The sequence below is a fragment of the Liolophura sinensis genome, chromosome 8 (assembly GCF_032854445.1).
Source record: "Liolophura sinensis isolate JHLJ2023 chromosome 8, CUHK_Ljap_v2, whole genome shotgun sequence".
Taxonomy (NCBI): Eukaryota; Metazoa; Mollusca; class Polyplacophora; order Chitonida; family Chitonidae; genus Liolophura; species Liolophura sinensis.
The window spans coordinates 5,968,025-5,993,159 of NC_088302.1; the positions used below are offsets into that span (position 1 = coordinate 5,968,025).

A 25,135-nucleotide genomic window follows, 5' to 3' on the forward strand; every position below is an offset into this window, starting at 1 on the left:
GGTAGCTTATAAATGCTTCTTTTTTATTTTTAAGGGAAATATTCATGGTTATTGTATTTATTAATTGTACCTGTGTATTCAGTTTACCTTGTTGTAAAAATTTTGGTTGTCTGGATACATAATAACGTATGTTCTGTTCCAACTATTTCTAACCAGATTGTCTTTTCACATTACAGGCACAATTCGTACCAATCAGGTGTTGGACAGGGAAACCGCGTCACACTACTGGCTGACCGTTTATGCTCAGGATCGTGGGGTGGTTCCTCTACACTCTCGCTTGGACGTATTTATCGAGGTGGAAGACCTGAATGATAATATCCCCCAGACCATAGAGCCGGCGTACTACGCGTCCGTGGTAGAGAACAGCAAGGCAGGCGTTACTGTGGTAAAGATAGAGGCAGAGGATGGTGACCAGAACCCTCTACAGAGGTTACAGTTTGACATCACGGGTGGGAACCCCCAGGGCTTCTTCAGGATTGACCCAGTGTCAGGTAAAACCTCCAAACTTGAACGACCCTACATCAGATTGAACCACTTTTTTTTAGGTTGAACTGCCTTACTTTGGATTGAACCACCTTGTATTTAGGTTGAACTGCCTTATGGTAGGTTGAACCATGTTCAGGTGGAACCACTTTTTTGTAGGCTGAACCACCAGATCGGAGGTTGAAATTTTAGGCTGAACCATTTGTGAAGTGGCATGATACTTAAAGCAGGCCACTACTCATCTCCATAATTTTCATGTGTGTATAAAAATCTCAGAAAACTTTGACCACCATTTGTTTTGCATGAATAATAAAATACTGTATTTAAACAGTTTTTACCAACTTTACTCTTCCAAGGGTAAAAAGTTGCAATCAGTTAACTCCAAGTAGACTTTCTGGTTATGCACACATAGAAAGTCTATATGTAAATATGAGGAGTGGCCTGTGCCGAGATTGACAGTGTTTTTCAGCATTTTAATACTAAATTTGTAAATACTATTTGTTATAGTTCTGGCCACAGGATGACAAAGCTGTCTTTGACTTATCTGCAAAACAGGTTAATGTGCTTAAATTGTGACCTACATTTATAGGAACTTTTATTCTAAAACATCAGATTAGTTGTCTTTAATTTTCACAGCAAGTTGAAAATTAGGTTTGAATATATGTCCAGGGACAATAGCACTTAATTATTCTGATACAGCTCTGTGACCCTGGGGCCTGATTTGCATCTTGCAAGAGGGTTATTCTGCATGGGTGCTGATTTTCAAACACTCTGTTTATTTAAACATTGATTTGGTGGTGGGATTATTTTATTTCTCTTAATGGAAAAGTTATACATATTGTATTACTTACACCCATGTGGATGATGTATGTAAAGAGCCTAACGCAGTTTCTTTAAGTTTTGCTCACTAACACTTGCTTGTTCTTGCCACAAATTTGGATGTACATGCTTGTAAACAAACTGCTTTGCCTGTTTGCCTTCTCTTAGACTATATTGGTGGAGCAGGTAAGTTAAAAAGACGTACTTTTAATGTTAACCTGAGCTGAAGACCCTTCCCTGGTCAGTGTTGTTTAAGTCTCGTAAAATTGAGGGTGCTTGGAATATGACAAGGTTTCAAAGCCATCTTCAAAAGCCTTGGAAGCTACATGTACTGTAGTTCTGCCGGCCAGTGCCTTACAGAAGTATTGCGTAAGTGTTGGCTCGGGTATTTTTTCACAAGGAATGCACTGATCACATCAGTCTGATAAATGGCTTGTCTCTCGGTGTAAAAATCCATCCATCCAATTTATTCTCCTGCTTGAAAACAGTTCCCAATATCAGTTATAAAGGCGCCTCCTTGAATAAGAGATCAGTGAAGTTGAGGCTTAGTTGATCAGATACCCTGGATTAATCCAGCCCGAGGGTACAGTTATGTTCAGGTGTATACGCACATGGAGCTTTATTGAATATAATTTGATCCACTGGAAGGAAAAATACAGGCTTATAAAGCTACGTGAACATGATATATTCTGTGAAAGTTACCAGTGTGTGGTCTACACGCTGATCAGGGAATCGGTCTATACCTATAGCACCTGTATGTTGTACACAGTGTTTAACCCTTGTCATTAAGCTGGTATTCTAAACTTTCCTAATGTTGTCCGTTAGAAAAATGTCCATTAGAAGCGAATTTGATGACCTGTGGATGCAAATTTTCAGATTTATTGGGATACTGATGCATACATTTAATACATGTATATCAAATCTATCATGGGATATTTTCCATCAAATCTGAATATCTGCATAGGGCTGATAATTTCTAGTGTTTGGTGGAAGTGAAATGTATGTTGAATTACATGAAGTTATATTTTGTGCAGAAGTTAGATCAAAATAAATTTTACCTAACAAAACATGTATATTTCAAAAGAGATATTTCACCACAATCCCTGGTTATTGGTAAATTGAAGTTTTTGAACCATTTTTCGTTTCCTGTAGTATTTGGTCATTTACTTGACATTTCCATGTACATGTACCTGAATGCCTGTCCCTACATGCACTTAAAGACGCACAGGTTTGTCTGAAATAAGGAAATAAACAAACTCTTACAAGCAATGAACATGCCTGTTTCTCATGAATTACTGAATTACAATTGAGTAACAGCGCAATATGTTTAGACAAGCTTATTCATGTTTTCGTTTGATAAGGATACCTTTCAATTATTCAGCATACATTGCTGCTGACTGCTAGTTGCAGGGAGATATTGGAGTCCGTCAGCTGAAACAAAACTACATCACGTACATTGTATTGTGAGTTAAGATTTTAATGAATAGGCCAGGATGTGTAGGCAGGGGTCAGCAGTGCTAACAGTGCCTGTGTATGTCAGCTCTTCTGCCACATTTGGCCCTTTTGACCCTCATCCAGTTGTTCCCAACAGGGAATTGATAGAAAGCTGATGCACATTGGTAATACATGTTAAAATGCCAGGCAGATATCCTGTTTCTGACTAGTATACATGTCCTCGGGGGGTTGTTTTTCAACCAGCTCGTATTGAAGTCAATGTAGGTGTTTTTTTTTTCACCTGTATGTAGTTACTTTAGCTTTGTGTGCATCCAAATAGATTTGACTTCTGCTGTTGAATATCACAAACATATGGAATAAGTAACAAATCTGTACAAGCAACAGGGAGCTATTTGTCATTCCTCAGGCTATTTGATAATACAGTACCAATTACTGAACACCTGGTATGAGGGAGTTAGTTGTAAGCCTTATGTCTGGTGGACTGGCTAAGTATCTGTCGGCTAGGGGAGAACGGGTAACCATATCTAGCACCTGCCGTGCTGGAGGTTGTGCTTCAGATAAAACATCAACAGTACCTGGTGGTCTTAGTCTTAGCTCAGGCTGCTATGTTTTGGTAGTAACTGAATATGTCCACATGACCAGTGCATTTCCCAGTCATACAAATTCATACCTACATATCACAGTACACCGCACCTAGTGCACATGCTTTACACACATGTACATGGACTCGTGGAAATACAGGAGAATGGTTATTGTCCTGCATTGACTCAAAATTACATGCATTGAGTTGAAATCCAACCTTTATTGTAGAGAATATATTCTGTCCAACTGAACTGTTTGCTCTTTCCCATCGATGTCTATAACAGTACACGAATATACATTAGGAATGTATGCAATTCCACTTTTAAAATAAGGAGAAAGTGAATAACACATTGTTATAATTATCAGCTGCAATCGTTAAGAGACTCACATTAGTTTGTGAAATAATGTTTCAAAATCCCTTGCTTGAAATAATGAGACTGAAAAGTGGTAGGTCAAGTGTTTAGGGATACGACCATTAAAGCCAGTATCATGCTTTATATCTCAACATCACTTTCTCATATTATTGATTTCTAATGGATGCATTTAAACATGAATTATTTAAACCTTTCAGGGTTGACATTGAAATGTAAGTGAGAGGAATGCTGGGTGTGGAAAACATGAAGGAAGCTTCATTATGTCTGAACACAGTGTGTTAGTTGCTGTGTTTTATGAATATTTTATTTCATTGGTGTTTTCACTTATACATTGGCGAAAGGAAACTGGGCAGAACCGGTGGGTGGGGTGGGGTTGGGTTGGGGTGGGGTGGTGTTTTGTGGTGGGGGGACCCACAACCATCCTCAGGTTGCTGACAGACCTTTCCACGTCTTTGGAAGAAGTGGACTGTTATTCTGAACCATGTTCATAGCAGGATAGGGTTTCACAAATCTCATCTGGACATTGGTATTTTGTGAAGAAAATATAGCCTAATGGCATATTCATGTAGTTTGTTTTGGACACTAAATATTTGTGAAAGTGCAGTAATTTTTGATATTGTCGGTATTGAGAGATGACGTATAGTTTCCATTAACCCACTTTCATACACATGATGTCTGCCGAGATAATATCTTCCAGATCGTACATCATGGTATGAAGATGTTTGTAAGCAGAGAACCTTAGTTCCATGTACAAGCCCTGTGTCCAGTAGGTGAAACCAGGCAGGCATGTAGTGGGTCATTGAATTTCTCTCTGCAACGGCATGCAATCTTCATTGTCCGTCTCGCAGCATCAACCTCCAGATAATACACAACACACAGCTACGTGTCCCCATATCCCTCTGAGAAGTTCAGCACGCTGGTAAATTTGTATGACATTGGTATGTATACATATATATATATATATGGACTTGTTAATAAGAAACACAGTCTCCTGTAGCTTTGGTGTTCTTTGTGCACTTTGTTTCTTTTGAAGTAATGATGTAAGACATTGAATAAAGAGTGCTCTGCATGACTTCCTGTATAACATGTCCACTGCAGGGTTTATGCCCGGGATAGTAATAGTCTGGGCAGGATGGGAGTAATTACTGTGTTAGCTGGCTTGCCCCCAGCTAACAGAACCACTGATGTAATGGTGTTTAGTGTTTTGAGGGGAGGGACTGGGATAGGGTGTAGGTGTCTGTGATAACCTGACAAATGAGCCTCATCTCCTCCTGGAGTGATAGGTGGCGTTACACTATATCCTGTTCATTACTTACACTCAAACCTTCCTGGAAAAAAAAACACCACCTCAAAAATACACTAGTCTTGCAAAAATGGTGGCTGTGTAACAGTAAGTGCTGATCTAAGAATTTGTACAGCCGGTCAAGCCTTTACTAAAAGTTCAGTGTAGAAAGAGAAAGAAGGAGAGAAAAAAAAAAGATACAGATAGGAATGCATTGTTAATCTTTTGATTGATACTCAGAAAAGTACCCATGATACTCTCCAGTCATTCATTGTCCTCTGAACATAAGGACTACCTGCACACCACACCTACATGTGTGGTATGGGAAAACCATTAGACTTTACTTATAGGTGATAGTGTTGCAATGTGCCAAGTATGTATAGTATAGTGTTGACTTCAGCATCTGATAGCAGTGCTGGCTCTTCAGTACCCTGGGCCCCAGCTGGGTTACATCACTGATAGCAATCTACCTCTCTGATAGTTCCTCCCTTGAACCAGTCAATCTTCACCCTGGGGAATCTACAGGCCCCTGGGTCATATCTGCAGGCAGGAATCCACATACTATCCTCAGAGTAAGACTGCTCTACCATTGGCCTGTGTAGAGGTAGATACATTGAACATCAGAGGGCAGTAGTGTGGTACAACATTAAACATGAACACAGACTATTACACACAACTAAATCCTTGTGTTTGTGTTTTGGATCTTAAGTAAGATCTAATAAATGAAAACATCTCTTATGGTATCAGATCATGATAAATGCACACTGTGCACTTGTACATTGTAGAATGTGCACTGGTATATTGTAGAATGTGCACTGGTACATTGTAGAATGTGCAGTTACCATACTCATACTGATGTTACTGTGCCTGAGAAAATGATGTTACATTTGATATATGATATCATGTGGGGAAGTGTGTGATTTATTGCATGTATATATGAAAAGAAACTTAATTTCCAATCTGTAGTAATTTACAAAAGGTCAACAGTTTTGTTGCTTATGTTAAAATTTAATGAGAGTATGTTAAAAAAATTGGTTAGGTGAGAAATGTTAAGATACATGTAAATGAATTGTATTTGCAGATTTATTTTTTTCAAGCCACATGTATTCTATGGGTGGCCTATTTCAACTTGCTAGACGTTAAATTCAGACAACCCAAACTTATTAGCAGTAAAGACTGAAAACACAGAAAAACTGTGCGTTTGAAGTACTCCTTGCTTAAGTGGTGAATTCTGAAACAGGAATGTATCAATTGGAACATTGTTGAATGTTATATATGTATTGATAACAGTAAGCTGTTGTGGGAGAGTATAAGGTACACAGGCCTAATATATGTGTTATGGTGAAATTCCATAGATCATGTGATATTTTTCTAACTGAGAATGATTATTTTGCTAAGTCAGCTGTAATGAAACCAGATGTTGATAAAATGACAAGTGTAGAAAGAATAACAGCACAGGATGTATCATAACATTGGTGTATAGGATTCACAGTGTTTTGTAATCTGAGAAAATATTTAACAAAACCTACAGTAACACCTTACAGCTTGCACAAGGTCAAATTCAGGCATTTTTTTTTTAAACCTGTGGTGTGTACCCAATTTAAGCAGAAGTTAAGCAAGACGCTCAAATTAAAGCTAACAATGTGGCCGCTGTGAGTTCAAGTCCAGCTCATGCTGGCTTCATCTCCGGCCGTATGTGGGAAAGTCTGCCAGCAACCTGCTATGCCCGGTTTCCTCCCACCGTAATGCTGGCTGCCATCGTATAATATTCTTGAGTACGGCATGAAACATCCATCAAAAAGTAAACAAATTATAGCTGTTACTTTGATTCATACTATATAGAAAATTTGTGAGTTAAAATTTTTGGTAAATTCCTCGATAGTTGATTTGATCAAAAAGTAAACAAATTATAGCTGTTACTTTGATTCATACTATATTGAAAATTTGTGAGTTAAAATTTTGGGTAAATTCCTCGATAGTTGATTTGAGTTCTACACCGTACTCAAAAATATTTGCTGTATTTAACTGTATTTGAACAGTTTCTTGAATTGTTTTCCAAATTACAGAATTCAAAAGAGATACCTGAATTGAGAAACTGTAGTTATGGCCAGAACTTTGGCTTTGGCATGCTTGGTGTTGATCAGTGTAATATGTTCTAAATTGAAAGCATTACGGCTGTCATGGTCATTCAGTTGTAAAGTTGAAACCTCATATTCACTGGTTTGACTATTGATCTCTGTATGGATAGCTGTCAGGTGGTCATAAAGCATCTGTCAACTGTTAATACATTACACATGCAATTGAACAAATAACGTATGGGGTAAGGAGAGTCAGGAAAAGGACTGGTGCTATGTTATTTACATGACTTTGGTGTATTTACCCACAAGTATTAAGCAGTTTGATGTGTCTGATGTCAGGCATACTAATAAACTCAATCATCTTGTAAATATGCTGTCATGATCTGATCAAAGGCGGAAAGACACTGATATCTGTCTATCTTTGATCAGCAACCTGTTGTGAATAGTCTTGTTTTTGATACACTGGTTTGTTGTTGTTTTCACTGAAGTGGGGTGTAACCAGGGTTTAGATTCCAATCAATCCTCCCCCTATCTAAACCCGAGATTAGCATTTTCCAGTTTCTAACCAGGTTCACCCCCATGTTGCTTGCTCCTGCTTCAATTTGTGTGTTTGTGTTCCCTTTATTAAATCAATCAATCAAGCTCAGCGTAGATTATAAAACTCCTGACCTTTAACCTTTGTGGCATTTGTGCTAGGCCTTGTGTTAATTCAAGATCAAGAGAAGACTTGTTGTGTAAATGTGACATGGGCCTGTAAAGGTTTTGGCAGACTTTGAAGTAAGCGCAGGTCACCTGCCTTTGGAGGTGAAATATCCCCCTCGAGAGTTGTTTACCTTTGAAATGAACCGCAGTTTGCAAGGCGAGTTAGTCTATCATGTGTAATTAATTGTTATGGATGATCTCCTCTGTATTTATACAACAGCCTCTAAAAGCTTCCCTTTAAGGTGTTTTCTAAATATTGCCCAAATTGAATAAAAGCTTCATTTTCGACACGGTTTCAATAGATCAAAAGCTCAGGAGTTTCAAGGGGAGTCGTTCTTGGGAGCCACTGTTAAGAGCCTGCAGGGACCATGTTTCCCTTGTTAGGTTTGTGACACTGCTGACCTCTCTCATGGGGATGGAAGAGAAAGGAACTGATGTGAAGCTAAGAAAGACTGCTATGCCAAGAGCCAGCCGAGAGTACCTGGTGTATTTAGACCAGGTGAACTTCGGGTATTAAAGACAGGTCCAACCCTAGTAGTGACAATCTAAGAGAATGTCCAGATATGAGCCACTGTCAGATGTTTGATCGAGATAAACTTGACTGAATCTCTTTCGTGTTTTTTATCCCTTACCCATCCTACTCTTCTTTAAACTTCATACAGTAACAGGTTATAAAATATGAGGTTACGTATGGATACACCCAGCCCTTGTTTGTACCCCTATACTGTCAACCCCCGCATTGTCCCTCATCCTCCCTGATGTAAAGCTTCACCTTCCACTCCCACACTGTGATGACTCTATTACCAGCCACTCTGCCATCAGGACAGCTTATCACAGACTAATATGCTGTTAATGTGGGCTAAATGATACAAGCTGACCTTTTTCTTGGCGAGAACTGCCTATTACTGTCCCTGATGCCCCTTACATCGGAGCGCCAAGTCTATCCACTGATAAGTGGGTAACTGTTATGTGTATGATCAAGTTCACTCTGCTTGGCGCTTATCTATGGAGTGTTATACAGTGTAAATGAGGTTGTCTCCAGTCTGTTTTGATTGTGTGGGAAAACTTCAAAATTAAACAGCTGTGTTGAAGAGTCTACTTGTAGGCAAGGATATAAAAACAGAATTCATCCATAGGATGTAATTGATTAGTGCTCAAGAAAATAAATAACCCAACAATTTTCCTCAAGAAAAGTGGCAGTTGATATACAGGAATAAAACAGACAAGTTTGTCAGTACAGCAGTTGGATACACGCAAACAGTTAAGACACTGATGAATAGTTTGTCCGCCCCATTCAAAGAATGTGAAAAGTTTTTTTTTTTTTTCTTTTTTTCTTATGCAGGCCCGTGTAAAGAATTTGACCTGTAATCTTTTGTATTAATTGACATTCTCATGATGTTCCGGATGCCTGTAAAATCAGATTTTGCAATCTTGAGTCTTTATAGGTGAGAGAATGTGTATGGTAGCAGGGTTTTGCCAGCTGTTTGTTCGTTACCTGATTATTTGCAATCTTGACTCTTTATAGGTGAGAGAATATGGATCATAGCAGGGTTTTGCCAGCTATTTGTTCGTTACCTGATGGAAATGGCCATCTGCCGTTTACTGTCACACCGTTAACCATGTTATTTACACTGACTATAGCCGATTGTCTCTTTGTGCTGATTGACTGTAACATCTACATGCATGCTATTCCGGTGTCCATGAAGTGATTCATGATTTGTCTTGTACGAGATAAGAATGATGACATATGTAAGCACCATAAGCCCAGTTATGTTACAGTGTTGATCTGGTTGTTGTGTTAATATAGTTTTCGGGAATGTCATAATGGATAAGAACAGATTTTTAAAAAATACAAAATAAAAAACAAGGTACATGTACACACAAGCATGCACAGAAATTTCTTCAAGAAAACTGTATACATGTATGCAGAAAGCAGAATATGATGCTTTAGATATGTTAGTTAAGTCAGGTACAAAGATAATTAGATCAGGTAACAGCCTAGTAATTGTGCCCTTGATCTGGGCAATAATCTGATCTGGAAATCAACATTTGTGAACTGAATACAGGAATCATTTGAGACCTTGGTAACTAGAATGGGGAACACTCCCTTCTTATGCAAGTCTGATATGGTCTACCTCTTTGATTTACAAAGCGGGTACGCAGAAAGTGAGTAAGTATTACAAAAAATCACAAAGGGTACAACTTTAGGTGGGGCTGTTGTAGGTTGAAAGGGTTGGGATCTTGTATGGTATCAAAATAAGCGCTTGATTTATCATTTAATGGTGAAAAATGGACTGTAAAATACATAAAGGAAAGTCAATAACAATATTTGTAAGGCACTTTTATATAGAGCAGTTCTGAAATATGTACATAGGTTTAACAGTCTCATCTGACCCATTCAGTGATATGATATAATAACAGGATTCGTGTATCAAAGGTTAAACTATTGTGATAGACTATAATTGTGAAGACTACTTTATGCTCGAAAAGATGTGCTCAATCGCTTTCGCAAATTAATGTCCTTTTACGAGCAAATGTCTCAGACAGATTCACTATAAAATGTAGTTGTTGTGTTCGGTGTTGAAAGCACTGTGGTTTTCTGTGTTGAAACAGCTAATTCATTTCACTTGGTTGAGTGGATGTTTTCTTTCTTCTTTCCTTTTTTTGCCAGCCTGTAACATGATTCACAACTTGGGCCTTTTGTTCTGCTGATTTACATGGTGAATCCTATCTTGTCGCCTTTTTTTTCTTATGCTGTCACTCTGCAAAGATTGATGCTTTTTTAGGCATTGATGATGAGAGTTTCTGGGTCATTTTTGTTTAATGCGGAAAGTTGTTTGGTTTTTCGGTTCAAACTAATGCATCACTAGTTTGTTGTCCTCTGACAGTGCTGGTTTGTCGGGGAAGACCATTTGACAAGGATATTCTTTTGATCGTCGAGGCTGAGAGTGACATCATAATAATTGTAGTTGTAGGTAAAGTGCTTTTTGCTGAGGTATTGAATATGTTACATGTCACTCTTACATGTACTTAGAGAAGATGAACGTGAAAGTGAAGATTTGCTCTGTTTAATAGAATTTCTTGATGTCAGGAAGGAAGAATAGTGCTCTTTGTGGACTTGTATGTTTAAATTTTTCTGAATTTCTGCTGTGATCTGAATTCAGGGAGCGCAAATTAACATTTGACATGTTGTGTAATGGGACAAGGTACAAGTTAAAATGGGTCACTCCATGAAAGTACTTGTGCACTGGGTGATAATTGGTGCTGGGCTGGTGAGGTATTGTGGTGGGACAGTTTTGTGGTTGACTCCTTATCTGACCACCTCATTGTTGACAGAAGTGGTTGGTAAGGGCTGGGAAGGGACTGTGGAGCCACATGGGTTACCTTCCATCCTTCATACCTGCTTGTCGGACATACCCACTTAATCCAGGGTGTTAGCAGAGGGGACAGAAGAGGAGAGGCTTGACATTGCTAACCTGCTGAACACCTATCTGTCACACTTGTTAATTAACACTTCACCAGAGCTGTCTAGGTACATTCTGCTGGACTATCACAGACACTTTTATGTTGTCCTGCATGAGTTGATGTTAAATATAGAATGATCAAGTGACAGACTGGTGTGAGTTGTAATGGTTGTATATTCAGAACATATTAATGTTTGTTTACCTGTCTATCACCTCTATTGACATTGGGCTAGTGGAATTTAAATTTATTCTAATGTAAAGTTCAAAATAATGATATTTTCATCAGTATAATGTTAGCAGAATGTACACACTGTATTTCACCTGAAGTGTGCTATAAAAATGCACTCTTAAATCCTTATAAATGCATTAAAATGACACTATGGTTGTTAACACTAACACTAAACTTCAGATGAAATACAGTATTCAAATGTATCATGAGATTTCTGTAACAAAACATGTCGATATGCTGCACTGTTTAAGCTAAAGACATTTTACACAAGCTTAACCTGGGAAGTTACTCTATCTTTGGTCTAAGTGTGCAAGAAAGAATGGTCCTGCTCCTGTGTGTGGACTTTCTGACAAATGATTGAACTCTATAGTTGATCAATACTAATACTGTGAGAGTTATAAGCAGATTGTTACTCGTAAGACTAGGTTTTCCCTGTATCAAAGCTGAAATGAAATCTAGATGTGTATATCATATAAGTAAACACACCACAGTTCTTTGATAGGCAATAGCCCAGGTGTTTACGAGGTTTGTGTTTAATCCCACTGTGTGGCTTTCTGTATGTGAAGGAGATTATCTCTACAAGTAGATTATCAGGAGTAATGTTATGGAGGCCGAGGTGTTGTAACAGACACCCATGTGTCAATGGCCCTCCCAAATGGAGGTTCCAGGTCAATAATCGTGTGGCAGTAAACGGCAGATTGCCATGCGATTGTTACCTTAAAATCTTCAAGAATGTTTCAAGCCTTAAAATTTAATCTATCCAAATATTAAAATATGGTTTAAGTTGACATTCATGAAAATTATGCATGTGGACTACGCTTTGATTTCAAATGTTCATCTATCCAGCTGAAGGATTCTATACAACAAATGCATACTTAGGCCCCAGTCTGTAAGTTCAATGAAATGAATACATACATGTAGTTATAAATCAGCTAGAGCACATGGGATTCTAGGCACTTTGTCCATGCTCACAGACAGGAAAATTATACTCAAGTATTTTTTTAAGAAGCACAGAACGAAGGAGACTTTGAGGGAATATCACTCACGCTCTTGTTCTTGGAAGAAATTACATGTACCTGTGATATTCATGAAATTGTCACACAACACAGAGAATTTATAAATGTTGCAAGGCAAGATATGTTCAAGCCATATTCAAGCCATATTCATGGCCGGTCAGTATATTGCTGCCCAAATAAACAATTAACAATATCCAAGTTAAAATTATCCCCTTTTGTCTTAAAGATCAAAAAAGTCTGAATTATGCCATCAATTCTTTCACCCAAGAATATTACATCTTGGCTTACAGTAAACTTCTGTGTACTTCTTTTACTATTGTCTCCCACCAGAAAGCACACGCAAGGCTAGGAAGAGCACTACATTAGGCCTACCTGTCCTAGCCCAAGGAGATTCGTTTTCACATCAGATTGAGTTGTCATTTTCTTAGACAGGTGTGGATTTCAAAGTAAATCTAGCGGTAAGAAAAGGGCTATTATGAGTAAATACAGGCCTAATACCAGTACTGTGGGCTAGATTAACTCATGTCTTTGTACCTTTGAAATTTAAGCAGCTATTTAGTAGTTTAAGTTGGCCAGAATTGAAGTGTTGAGTTGTCAGAGGCACTGCTTAATGTCTCTGAGCCTGACCTTTCACAGGTGGAGCGTATGCTGACATCACTTTGAAATTGCGCTGCAGGGTTATGAAGTGGGTCAGAGTTTGTGCGATTCTCATACTGGGGTTATGAATGATTGCATTAGTGGATGGCTTGTTTATGGCTTCTATCAGTAATATTTCATATCATGATGCCAGCAGGGATAGCTGGCTACTACGTAAGTTATATTGTGATTTGTGGAAGTAAATCTTAACAAGTGTCAGATAGGCGATGTTATGCCTTACCGCTAAAACCGTAGTCGAATAAACATTGAACAATGTCAGTCAAACTAAAGTGCTGTGATTTTATTTGTCAACTTCCGTTAGGTAATTCATCACATAAAGTAACATAAACTTCATACCTTGCAATTTGAATGCCGAAAAGGTCATAGGTAAAGACTGCTCTGCATACATCATGCGTGGAGATGAGTGGAAATGCAGAGAGATCTTCCTGATGCTCTTTGATTTGACTGAACAAACACCTTGTTTTGTAATATCCCAGCCAATGAAAACCACATGTTAAAAAATTGCTCAGGAAGAAATTGTGGGATATTGGATGTTTCCTTTGCCATCATACCATGGCTTTCAGGATAGGTGGCTTTAAAAGTGGGAAGGCAGATTTTAAAATGGTCTAGTCTACTTGAAGGAGAAATGTAGTACAGCAGGTATTCAGTATAGGTGATGCGACATTAGCTGGCATTTATGTTCACGCAGTCATTTCTCATTAACTGCTGGAGAGCATTTATTAGGTTGTCCCTACAAGTAGATTGTGTTTGCTTTGACCATCCCATGTATGGATGTACAATAGGCATAATGATATGCTGTTTTAACCCTTTCCATGCGTAATTCCATATTACATAACATATAGCCCTTGCGTAATTAATTACGGCTTTTTTGATCAAATTGCTATCCTTGCTTTTGCTATGGTTTTTATAGAGTCAAGTGTATAATTTTAGCCAAGAACTGAGAGGGAATTAATTATCCTCTATTTCTCTTTTTTTGAAACACCAACAGTGCGGTACCCATTCACAGGGATGCCCATTGGGAAGGGCAAAAAGGGCACTATATGCTATGTAGATATGAATTTTCAAAAAAACAATGTATATATAGCCACAAAAATCCACAAAAAATAAAACTGATGGTGATGAAATCTCATTTATTTATGAATCCTATGAATTCCAGGGTCTATTCGGCACTAGTAATTTTTTTTAGTGTGGTACAAGCCAAAACAGGGGGCTGGGTGGAGGGCTGGGTGGGAGCCTACCCGCCCCCCTCCTGCGCCTGTTATTCCCCTGGTCACCTCGAACCGGCGGTCTGTCTCGAGTAGGCTTACGTGCATGTAGCCTTGCTCTACCCCTGGGCCTTCCCCTCACACCACCAGCCTGTGTTTCCATAACGGTATTATCGTCGGCATTGTCACCAGAACTGTTGTGAGACCCATTATCAGTCGTGTGTTCGCCAAAACTTGTGTTGTTGTCTGCATCTGACTCGTCACTTGAGAACTGCCACCGCCCGAATGATCGTCATCAAACTGGTCTTCTACTTCAAAATCACTTCCGTGATCACTATTTGCACTGTCATTGCTTCCTAGGCTATCTTCCGAATCATATTCGTCATCGTCCAACCAGTCACTGATAATGCTACGAGCTTGTTCAGCGGAATATCGCTGACGTTTTCTTCCCTCACATGCGGCTTGCATGGGCTCCGCCATTTTGTTGGCCTCTCGCCTTGTAAACAAAGTCTGACCTAGTTTTACCCAACAGTCCTAGTCGGGATAAATGAAAACGACGCTAGATCGCTCTAAATTTAGGCTTTAGTTAAGGGGGAATCCCTTACAGGTCACCAGAATAGCCTAGCCTCATTCTCAGAAAAGCTACGTCACGGAACTCCCTACCTGCATAAATCACGCGTTTACGCGTCTAACGCAAGCTGATGTGGTCTACAGAAAACGCGTATACGCGTCAAACGCATGGAAAGGGTTAAGAGGCTTTGGTTTACCAACCACATCACAGAATTAGACATCATTTTAGACTAAAATTTAAACAACTTTCATGTGGACACAATCCAGGCATCTGAAAAGTGGATAAGCCAAATTATGTGACCTTTGTCTGAAATGAATGTACATATTAATTAAGTTGATCTTGAATTTGCAGCCAAAGTGATCATTGATTCTTGTTATAGTCAGGTCACAAAGGAAAGAAGTTCCTTAGGCATAGCGGAGGAATATATAACCGCTTTACCGGTCTTGAAAATGTTCCCATTGTAGAATTTATAGTGCTTTTCTACTTTATTCTCACTTTTGTCAAAATTTCTTATTTTTCCCAAGCAAGCCTACAGAGTTTTCTCACTAGTAGTATTATACAGATATGGGGGTTTATGAAATATGAGATGCCTTGGCTGTTGATCTGAGGCACTATGATATTTTGCAGACCAAACAATGCCAATTGTGTCTCTCCACATGTCCTAAGGAGTTTCATTAAAATGTCAGCTGTAGCTGGCCAGGTTGCTCTTGGCACTTGGACTGTTTACTTATGGTTTGCTAGACACCACAACTGTTGATTTTTCCTCTGAAATAGCTGGCTTCCTGGCAGGACTTTCTCCTCTTAGATAGGCCAGTGGAAGAAATTTTTGCTTATAATTTGATCCTTGGAGGAAATATGACCCAATTGTGGTTCAGGAGGGAGGAAGGTTGAGATCTTCTTATTGACAGACAGTTTTGTACATACCTATATCCCAGTTACTGGTTGTTGATAGGGGTTTCAGGTTTTAAGGCAAATGTAGAACTAATGTAGAACAAATGAGACTTTATTCCAGGCTAAATTTAATACCTGACTTGACTTCTGATACATGTCTGATATGTACTGTAAGCCCAGATGTCTGACTTAAGCCAAGGTGACATGAATTGCCTCACTGTTAAACAGTTACTGTGCATAATGTAGTCAAGAAGTAAATTTTACTTAAAATATGAAGAATCCTGGTATCTTTTAATGTGAACTACATGACAAGCAATGTGTGTTCATTATCAGTTAATAGATGAACTATGATGCAGTGCAGATTTTGTATTGAAATATTCAAACTTGGGATAGTAGATCCTGAGTGTTCCCAAGGCAGACACATGATACATTACTGTACCTGTACTCCTGAACAAAAAGCAGTGGGACCTTGATTCAGGTACTGATATGTGGATGTCCAAGTGCATGTATTACCAGTAACCCATGTGTCCCTTTACTGCTTTGTGTGATTAACACAACTTGGAGTAACTTATCACCAGTAGTACAAAAGTCTTTGTCAAGGCGGTTATCTGGCCTGTACCTCCTGTGCTCTATTTTAATGGATTAGTAGCCTGAGGAATGCAGAGACTCCTTTCACTGTAACTTATCTGACAGTTGGCATGTGTGGGGGAATCCTGCTAATGTAAGGCTAATGGTGGCTTAGCATGAAGGCTTGGATTACAGTTGGCTCCAGTGGGTGAACTGAGCCCGTGTAGGGGGAGATTGGAGGGGGGTGAGGTCGTCATAGGGAGTGTCAGGCTTGATGGGTAAGAACCCGGTACATGTACCTGTAGAGCTGTTGTACCCCCTTAGTCTGTTGTTTCACTGTTCACCTGGCTGAGTATCTTGTCAGGTTCTATGGAAGGTTGATTCAGGTTGCAAGTATAAGCTGAAATATGTGAACATAAATCACATTGAAATTCAGATAGATGGCCCAATTTTCATAGCCAACACGTACACATTCAAAAGGGTGCAAGTACATGTATTCCCGTGACGGCAATCATCAGACTGAAATTGTATTTAAAAAAAAAACATTTTTTTCATACCTATACATGTAAATGTATAAAATTTTGCACTGCTTTCATTGGTGTTGGTGGCAACCTGCAGTAGTCTGAGTTACAAGTTCGATAAATAGTTCAGGTGAAAACTGGTCTTTCATTTATCCTTTATTAATATTTAAATACGAGGCCACAGAGCAGTGTACATGAACATATTTTACTGCGGCATTTACCGATCACACTTACCTGTGAGGGTGCTGCTCATTTTCACCTCTGCTGCATGGAAGAACTGTCCTGAACAGGGTTTATTGAGCTTGTCTAATTGATGTTTACCACCAGAATGGATGGACCAGTTTGGGATGAATGAGCTCTTGATAAACCCAGGTGTGTGGGTGACCTGGCTAAGCCTCGGTTGACCTCATTACATTTGATGATACCTGTGAAGTGAAGTTCAACTGTCCCTTGAAATGCTCAGTCACCCAGAAGGCCACCCATTTCTGTTATATCCATTGTCCCAAAACTGTTATACTAGATGTAGTGTCCATATCATAATTGGAATATAATGTAAATATGTAGGCCAAAAGTTAAGCAAAATAATTTTCAAAGCCATTCTTTAACCTTTCATGTGACTGTTTTCTGTATAATATACTATCACAGTCTTTGTAGAAAAAGAAATGTCATGTGAATATTATCAAGTCCATGTGCATATACAGTACAATGACCAGGAATAAAATTCTTCAGTTTTTAATGATTCCAAGAGATATTACTTAAGTACAATCAAGGTGTTCACAAAGAATTCTGACAGGAGATATTTGATCTGTAAAATGATGTTAAAATGATGTAGGAAATTAGTCATTGGGCCACCCAGTGGGTAATCTAATGTAAGAAAAATTGAAGATATGAAGACTTGCTAATCCAGTAGAAAAATCTCATTTAACCTGTAAAAGGCCATAGAATGAGACAGAAGTCCTGAGAGCTACTGAGTCTGTTATAAAATGGTTACTACCAGTGATATACATGGTCACTTACCCCTTCAAGCCCTGCCTGCCGTGAGAGCTACTGAGTCTGTTATAAAATGGTCACTACCAGTGATATTCACGGTGGCTTCCCCTTCAAGCCCTACCTGCCATGAGAGCTACTGAGTCTGTTATAAAATGGTCACTACCAGTGATATTCATGGTCACTTCCCCCTTCAAGCCCTGCCTGCCGTGAGAGCTACTGAGTCTGTTATAAAATGGTCACTACCAGTGATATACATGGTCACTTCCCCTTCAAGCCCTGCCTGCCGTGAGAGCTACTGAGTCAGTTATAAAATGGTCACTACCAGTGATATTCATGGTGGCTTCCCCTTCAAGCCCTGCCTGCCGTGAGAGCTACTGAGTCTGTTATAAAATGGTCGCTACCAGTGATATACATGGTCACTTCCCCTTCAAGCCCTGCCTGCCGTGAGAGCTACTGAGTCTGTTATAAAATGGTCGCTACCAGTGATATTCACGGTGGCTTCCCCTTCAAGCCCTGCCTGCCGTGAGAGCTACTGAGTCAGTTATAAAATGGTCACTACCAGTGATATTCATGGTCGCTTCCCCTTCAAGCCCTGCCTGCCGTGAGAGCTACTGAGTCTGTTATGAAATGGTCACTACCAGTGATATTCATGGTGGCTTCCCCTTCAAGCCCTGCCTGCCGTGAGAGCTACTGAGTCAGTTATAAAATGGTCACTACCAGTGATATACATGGTCGCTTCCCCTTCAAGCCCTGCCTGCCGTGAGAGCTACTGAGTCTGTTATAAAATGGTCACTACCAGTGATATTCATGGTGGCTTCCCCTTCAAGCCCTGCCTGCCGTGAGAGCTACTGAGTCTGTTATAAAATGGTCGCTACCAGTGATATACATGGTCACTTCCCCTTCAAGCCCTGCCTGCCGTGAGAGCTACTGAGTCTGTTATAAAATGGTCACTACCAGTGATATACATGGTCGCTTCCCCTTCAAGCCCTGCCTGCCGTGAGAGCTACTGAGTCTGTTATAAAATGGTCACTACCAGTGATATACATGGTCACTTCCCCCTTCAAGCCCTACCTGCCGTGAGAGCTACTGAGTCTGTTATAAAATGGTCACTACCAGTGATATACATGGTCACTTCCCCTTCAAGCCCTGCCTGCCGTGAGAGCTGCTGAGTCTGTTATAAAATGGTCACTACCAGTGATATTCATGGTGGCTTCCCCTTCAAGCCCTGCCTGCCGTGAGAGCTACTGAGTCTGTTATAAAATGGTCACTACCAGTGATATACATGGTCACTTCCCCTTCAAGCCCTGCCTGCCGTGATTTATGACATTATGTTTTTTATCTGGTAAATTGGCTGTCCAGATGGGTTTTCAGTGTTCCTCCAGGCTTTGTGGCCTGTAATGGGTCTGTCTGCTGGTCAGTAGATGTGGCCTAGATTTGATAAAGTCAGCTTTAAGGACTACGGAATTCATCAGAATATCAAGGCAGGACATTTGTTTGAGAGCCACTAGTGGAGGTCCCCTCCCCTCTCCCCCTTTCCCCTTTACCTTGCCAGACCCTTTAATGGAAGGCAATAAATTTCACTACGCTTGTAGAGAGTGTCCCATAAAATTAACTGAACTGGGTCTTCAGGGGTCTTGCTGTTTTAGAAACAGGTAAATTTAAAACTTCTCTATTCACCGTTGATTTTTTTTTATTACTTACTCAAGTGTTAAGAATGACCTGGGATACTGTAGAATTGTCAACAATTGAGAGGGTGAAGTGAATCATTCCTGCTCACAGCTCTTATAGCTGTTTTGATCATATCTGTATTGTCACATGTTTTTAATTCTAACACGTACTTCAGCATAAATGTATTGATTTGCATTTTTTAGAATCCTTTTATTCATATTTGTGTGGGTGCCTCTGTGGCTGAGGTGGTTAGTGTGAGTTCAAGTGCAACACATGCTGGTTTCCTTTCTGACCGTATTGGGGAAGATCTGGCAGCAATCTGCTGATGGTCGTGGGTTTCCTACGGGCTCTGCCTTGTTTCCACCTACCAAAATGCTGGCCACTGCCGTATCAGTGAAATATTCTGGGGTTCGGTGTAGAACACTAATCAAGTAAATAAACAGATCATTTTTGTGTGATATTCAATTATCTCTTTGTTTAAGGAATTTTCAAGAAAATGTTTTGAAATTAAAAAATTTACTTTTGCATGTCAATATAAGTGTTACTATCTTTGAACGTACGCACACAATAATAAAGAAAATAATCCACGTGGTGTGAATGTAAATAACAAATATGCCAGAATGATTTTGGCGTTATAAAGTACCATGTATCAAAACAATGGGAGTTTATACCCTGCCTGTGTAACCTTTGCTGCCTGGCTGAGACAGACAGACAGATAGATAAGAACCCTCTTCCCTCACCTGTTGTACATTTCACCCAAGCACCCCAGGTATATCCTGATATAGGAGTGTTCGGGGGAGTCTGTTTGTCTTCTGTCTGATGATATGGTATTGTCTGAGTATACCCATGTGCTGCTAATACACCTTTCCCGCTGCTCCCTCACCTCATTCTGTTTTTATATAGGAGGTGTAGTTGTGTGTGTTGTATGTAGAACTTCAGTTTGAATTGCATAATTGTAATGTCAGTGAACAGTTCCTTTCCTGTAATAAAACTGTATGACACAGAATAGACCATATATAACATTCACAATCTTGCTATTTTGAGAAGTTAAAACAAATATTTTTTATGTGATTTTTTTTGTTTAATATCCACTAATTTCACTAGTAATCCAGTAACAGTTCTGTAGTACATGTATGCAGAGCCTGAAAAGTTAAAATTAAAGCTCCCATATTTTACCGCTTGCCTGACTTCTACATTGACATTTTTCACCTGAGCAGGCACCTGATCTATTGTATTAGTTTGTGGAATGATTCTGCTTAAAGTTCATGAGGAATGTATTTATCATTCTCAAAATATCTAAGGTAATATATTTTATTGGGCAAGCCTTTTGTGTTAAAATGGCATCACATGTGATCTTACATGAAGAATTTGAAATGTCACTGTAGTCTCAGGTTGCTTCTTTAAATATATCCGTGCCCCTGTATATGTTAACCTTGCCTCAGGATACTGGAAATGGTACTATAACTGTTGGTGGTAATGCGAGAAAGTATCAAGCCTTATAATTGACACATTGTTACTTGCTGTTGCAGGTGCCGTGCTGACAACAAAGCGACGATTGGACAGGGAACGTCAGAGCGAGCACATCTTGGAGGTAAGTGTCCTGTGTCTTTGTTGTGACGGTTGTGTTACCTGAGATTGGGCTACCTGAGAACCAGCATGATCTGTTGATTAGGTTATAACTCTCTTTCAGGTATGCTTAGAGACAGATGAGTCATCAAGATGAATAGAGTCTTTTGCTAGGGTGACAGCCATGAAGCGAATTACCAAACAACAGTATTCACGCACTGTTTACAAAAGTAGCCATGATCCTGAAATGCTGTATTTTCCGAATGCTGTGCACATTTGGAAATGAGATATTTTGATGGGCATTTTGTATTAACTGTCAACTGGTAAACAAGCCGCAGTAAGCAGTAGTGTGGGTAATGTGTAGATTAGTGTGTCCAAAAATTGCAGTCGATTTAAGCTGGACAGCTAGGGAGAGGGGGTGGGGGTGGGGTGGATGAAGAACTGTTAAAGTAGATAATATTGTATGGTCATTAACAAAAAAAATGAAACAGCTTGTTTACCTGTATGTACATGTCTGAACCTTTCCCATGTTGATCATTGGGTCAAGTAATGTGAAACAAGAATGTACATATATATGGCCAGACATCTCAGTGATAATAGAGTCCCAGACTCATGGCTGCTTCATCGTCTAAATTCCATAAAGATGTCTGCCTCTGTTAAGATCTGTAATTTTAATGGGATAATAATATACATGTTGTGTGTACATATGGCTTACATGTATCTGTCTATTTGCCTCTGTTCAGTTTGATTTCACATAAGTATTGGATTACCCGCCACATACGTACATGTAGATGTAGAACAACAAATCTGTCAGTTGGTAAGGAGCATAAGTGTGAGTATAACAGATCCTGCGGACATCTGAAACATCAACTCAGACAGATCTACTAACGTCCAATCTTCAAGATACATCTATAATTAAGTTTCGTTTAATCATCTTACAGTACATTGCATACCGGTAGCTCAGTCCAGTTGTTAGCAGATGAAATATCTAAACTCATTTTGAAGTGACTAGAAATGATTAGTTACTGGGAAGTACCCATTTGTGGAGGTAATTTTATGTCTGAGTGCTTCCTAGCAGAAGATTAATTCCATTGCATCAGGGATGTGAAGTGGAACGGTACATTTGGCAGATTTACGTTTCGGAGTTGCAGGAACATGGGCTAGTTTGCATTATTGTCTTTTTTTTTTTCTCAGAAATGCATACATGTCCATTTTACAGTTTGTCTGCCAGGGTGTGAGTTAATCTTCGGAAAGTCAATACCATGCACACCAGACACATACATACAGGGAGATAAATTCTATTTTTCTGCTGGATGATGATGGCAGTATATATAGCCAGTTTGTCTCCAGAGTACCATTTCCGCACAACTCTTTGGCTAACCAGATTCTTTCAGAGTAGTCATGGTTCCATCTCAGATTACCCTACTGTTGTCTGGATGGTTCCGAATTCCACAGAGATTGATACAAGGGTCACAGCCTGAGCGGCCAGAGCACATGTGCAGTTTGACCAACCCTGGCTGCCCACACACACTTCATGCATGTGGTTCTGGATTAGGTTAACTGGCAGTTCTAGCTGAAGAATAGGGTTTGAGCTGGTCAAAAATCAACTGTGCAGGATGTTTATGTTAAAGTAGCAGGACATATTGTGTGGGCAAGGGAGACTGGGGGATAGTGATATTGAGATCCAGGGCTCTGCCCCTGGTCAAGCATCCCCTCTCCACAGGCTCTCTTAATAACCCCATGGCAACTGTGGAATCAGGTTGGATAGTATGCACAACCTAATTAAGAACTGCCTGATAGCTTAAATATTTCATTCAAGCCAGCTATAATCACATTTATAGGCTAATTATCAGCTGAATATTGCTTGAGTATGTGCATAACTTATACTGGTTTCATGGATGGTGTTGAGCTGTAAGTTTATTTACTGGTCAGTGTAGTTTAATGTAAACACTATTGAAGGATGTGGCTTTACCATGTCCAGCTTTCGTGTGGTGTCATCCAGATATCCTTTGCATTTCATGAAAGGAAATTTCTTCTATCATTGTGGCAAAACTCTTTTAACCAGTTTAACCAAGCCCATGTCTTCAGCCACTTTGACTTAAGGGGACTGTGATATGCATGTGATCTGTCCATGCATCACCAACTTATATATGTGCCTTCATTACATATGGTGAACTTCCCCTGTTGTTTTAACTGGAAAACTATGAAAAGGTGAATATTGCCCGATACTGACAGTTACCGACCAATTACTTTCTCCCATCAGAATAATTTATTGCCTAAATTACCAATCCAAATTCAGTGAAAGTTTTTCCATGTATTAGCACTGGATCCTACGGCCTGGATAAGAATGTACTGGCAAATGGCCTTTATGTTCGAAAATATTTGAGCATTGTAATAAATGACAAAAGAATTCAAGAAATGGAAGTAGAACTGTATCACCCTTTGCTGTCTTACTTTGGGGTGAGCGGGGGAGCAATGTTTTGGTGAAACGGTAAGTTTTGATGAAGATGTGAGCCAAAATTCTATCTCTGCTTTGACCTCAGATGATACTGGTGAACTTCTAGGTAGCCTTATTACATAGAATTCTTTTGAGGGATTGCATTATTATTGTCAGACTTCCAGGATAGATTTACAAAGGCGTACACACATGTACATCTGCATCATTGTGTACTGTAGAGGTTCTGAGGCAGGAACTTCCCTCTTTGTGGCTGTGTAGTCTACCTTGTGTCTGAGTATGCCAGTTCCTGGGGAGTGTTTATACTTAACAAGTTTATGTCTTTGACAGGATGTGTATCGTGGCTGTCAATTCTGGTTGAATAAAGGCTGTTGGTAATAGCCACTGATGTGCGGGATCCTCCTGGAGTGGAATATGTAGACAAATCTATCACTTCCTTTAGCGCTTCGCTTGTCAGGAAGGGTATCTTCTCTTGTCACTATTATCATCTTGTATGTTTTGTTATTCTTGGTGAAAGAGCCAACTATTACAACTGACAAGAGACAGGATATCAGAGATTTGGGCGTATCATTTTATCAACATTGTTGGATGGAGAAGCGAAGGTGTGGGTTGTGCTTGGGTTGGACATGTGCTGGCATTGTTCTGGCATATATCTCCCTTTGTAATCAGCCTGGAATTCCCTTATTCTGCGCCCACCTGTAGACCAGACCAACCGCTAGCCCGCATGCCTGCTACAGCCTTTAGGCTAAGTGCTTTCTTTACCAGTTTTATGACCTCCATTAAAATGACTGTAAGCTGGTATGCAGTCTCTCTTTGTGGAGTACAGTGCCTGGCATGGGATTACTATAACCAGCCATGTTTACATAGCACCACTTTTACAGATCCCCATAATTGCTAGGCTTGAAATTAACTGATAGTCTCTGCATGGTCAGTGGATGTTTCACACTGTATTAATGCTAGCAGGCCTAAAGAACAGGCCGTCAGTCCAAGATAGCAATCAGTAGCAGGAACAATAAGGATTGTTTTGTAAATGTATATATTTTTGTGTTCAGAGTTCATATGGAGCCTTGAAAACTTTAAAAAGCCATTCAAATAGCAGTTTTTCAAAATGTAGATGGGCCAAAAAAAGCATTGAAATTGAGTCTATAGAACTAAGCTGAGCTCCTGCTTATACATGTTGTACCATAGCATACTGACATTCTCTTGTGGAAAATTGTTTTCTAACATCTTTGAAAATGCTTAAAATGCTTCAGTGTATATTACGAGAGATTGAAAGTTCAAGTAATTAAGGTGGTTTTACATTCCTTCAAGCTTGTAGAAATGATTAAAATTTCTTAGCCATGTGTTATGTTTTATTAAATTTTTCTTGTTATTACAGGTGGTCTAGATGGTATATTCAATTAGAAATACTTCATATTTTTGTGAATAAAATAAGCCCTGCATGATAAGGTTAAAAAGGATAAGTTACACAAACAGTTGTCATTACAAGGCTGTAAACAACAGTGTGGAGAAATGGTAAAGTACTGAACAGTTCCATTTACTGTTTACTTTCCTATTCAG

At 39.4% G+C, this 25,135-nt stretch overlaps 1 protein-coding gene across 6 annotated transcripts in view; it reads left to right on the top strand.

The window, feature by feature from the left end:
- Positions 1 to 25,135, top strand: part of LOC135474042 (protocadherin Fat 1-like) — a 138,359-nt gene that overhangs the window by 41,208 nt on the left and 72,016 nt on the right. For all 6 annotated transcript variants that reach the window (XM_064754028.1, XM_064754027.1, XM_064754026.1 and 3 more), the window contains exons 3-4: positions 177 to 491; positions 21,084 to 21,145. In XM_064754028.1, the coding sequence (XP_064610098.1) occupies positions 177 to 491; positions 21,084 to 21,145 (377 nt within the window). The remainder of the gene's footprint in view (positions 1 to 176; positions 492 to 21,083; positions 21,146 to 25,135) is intronic.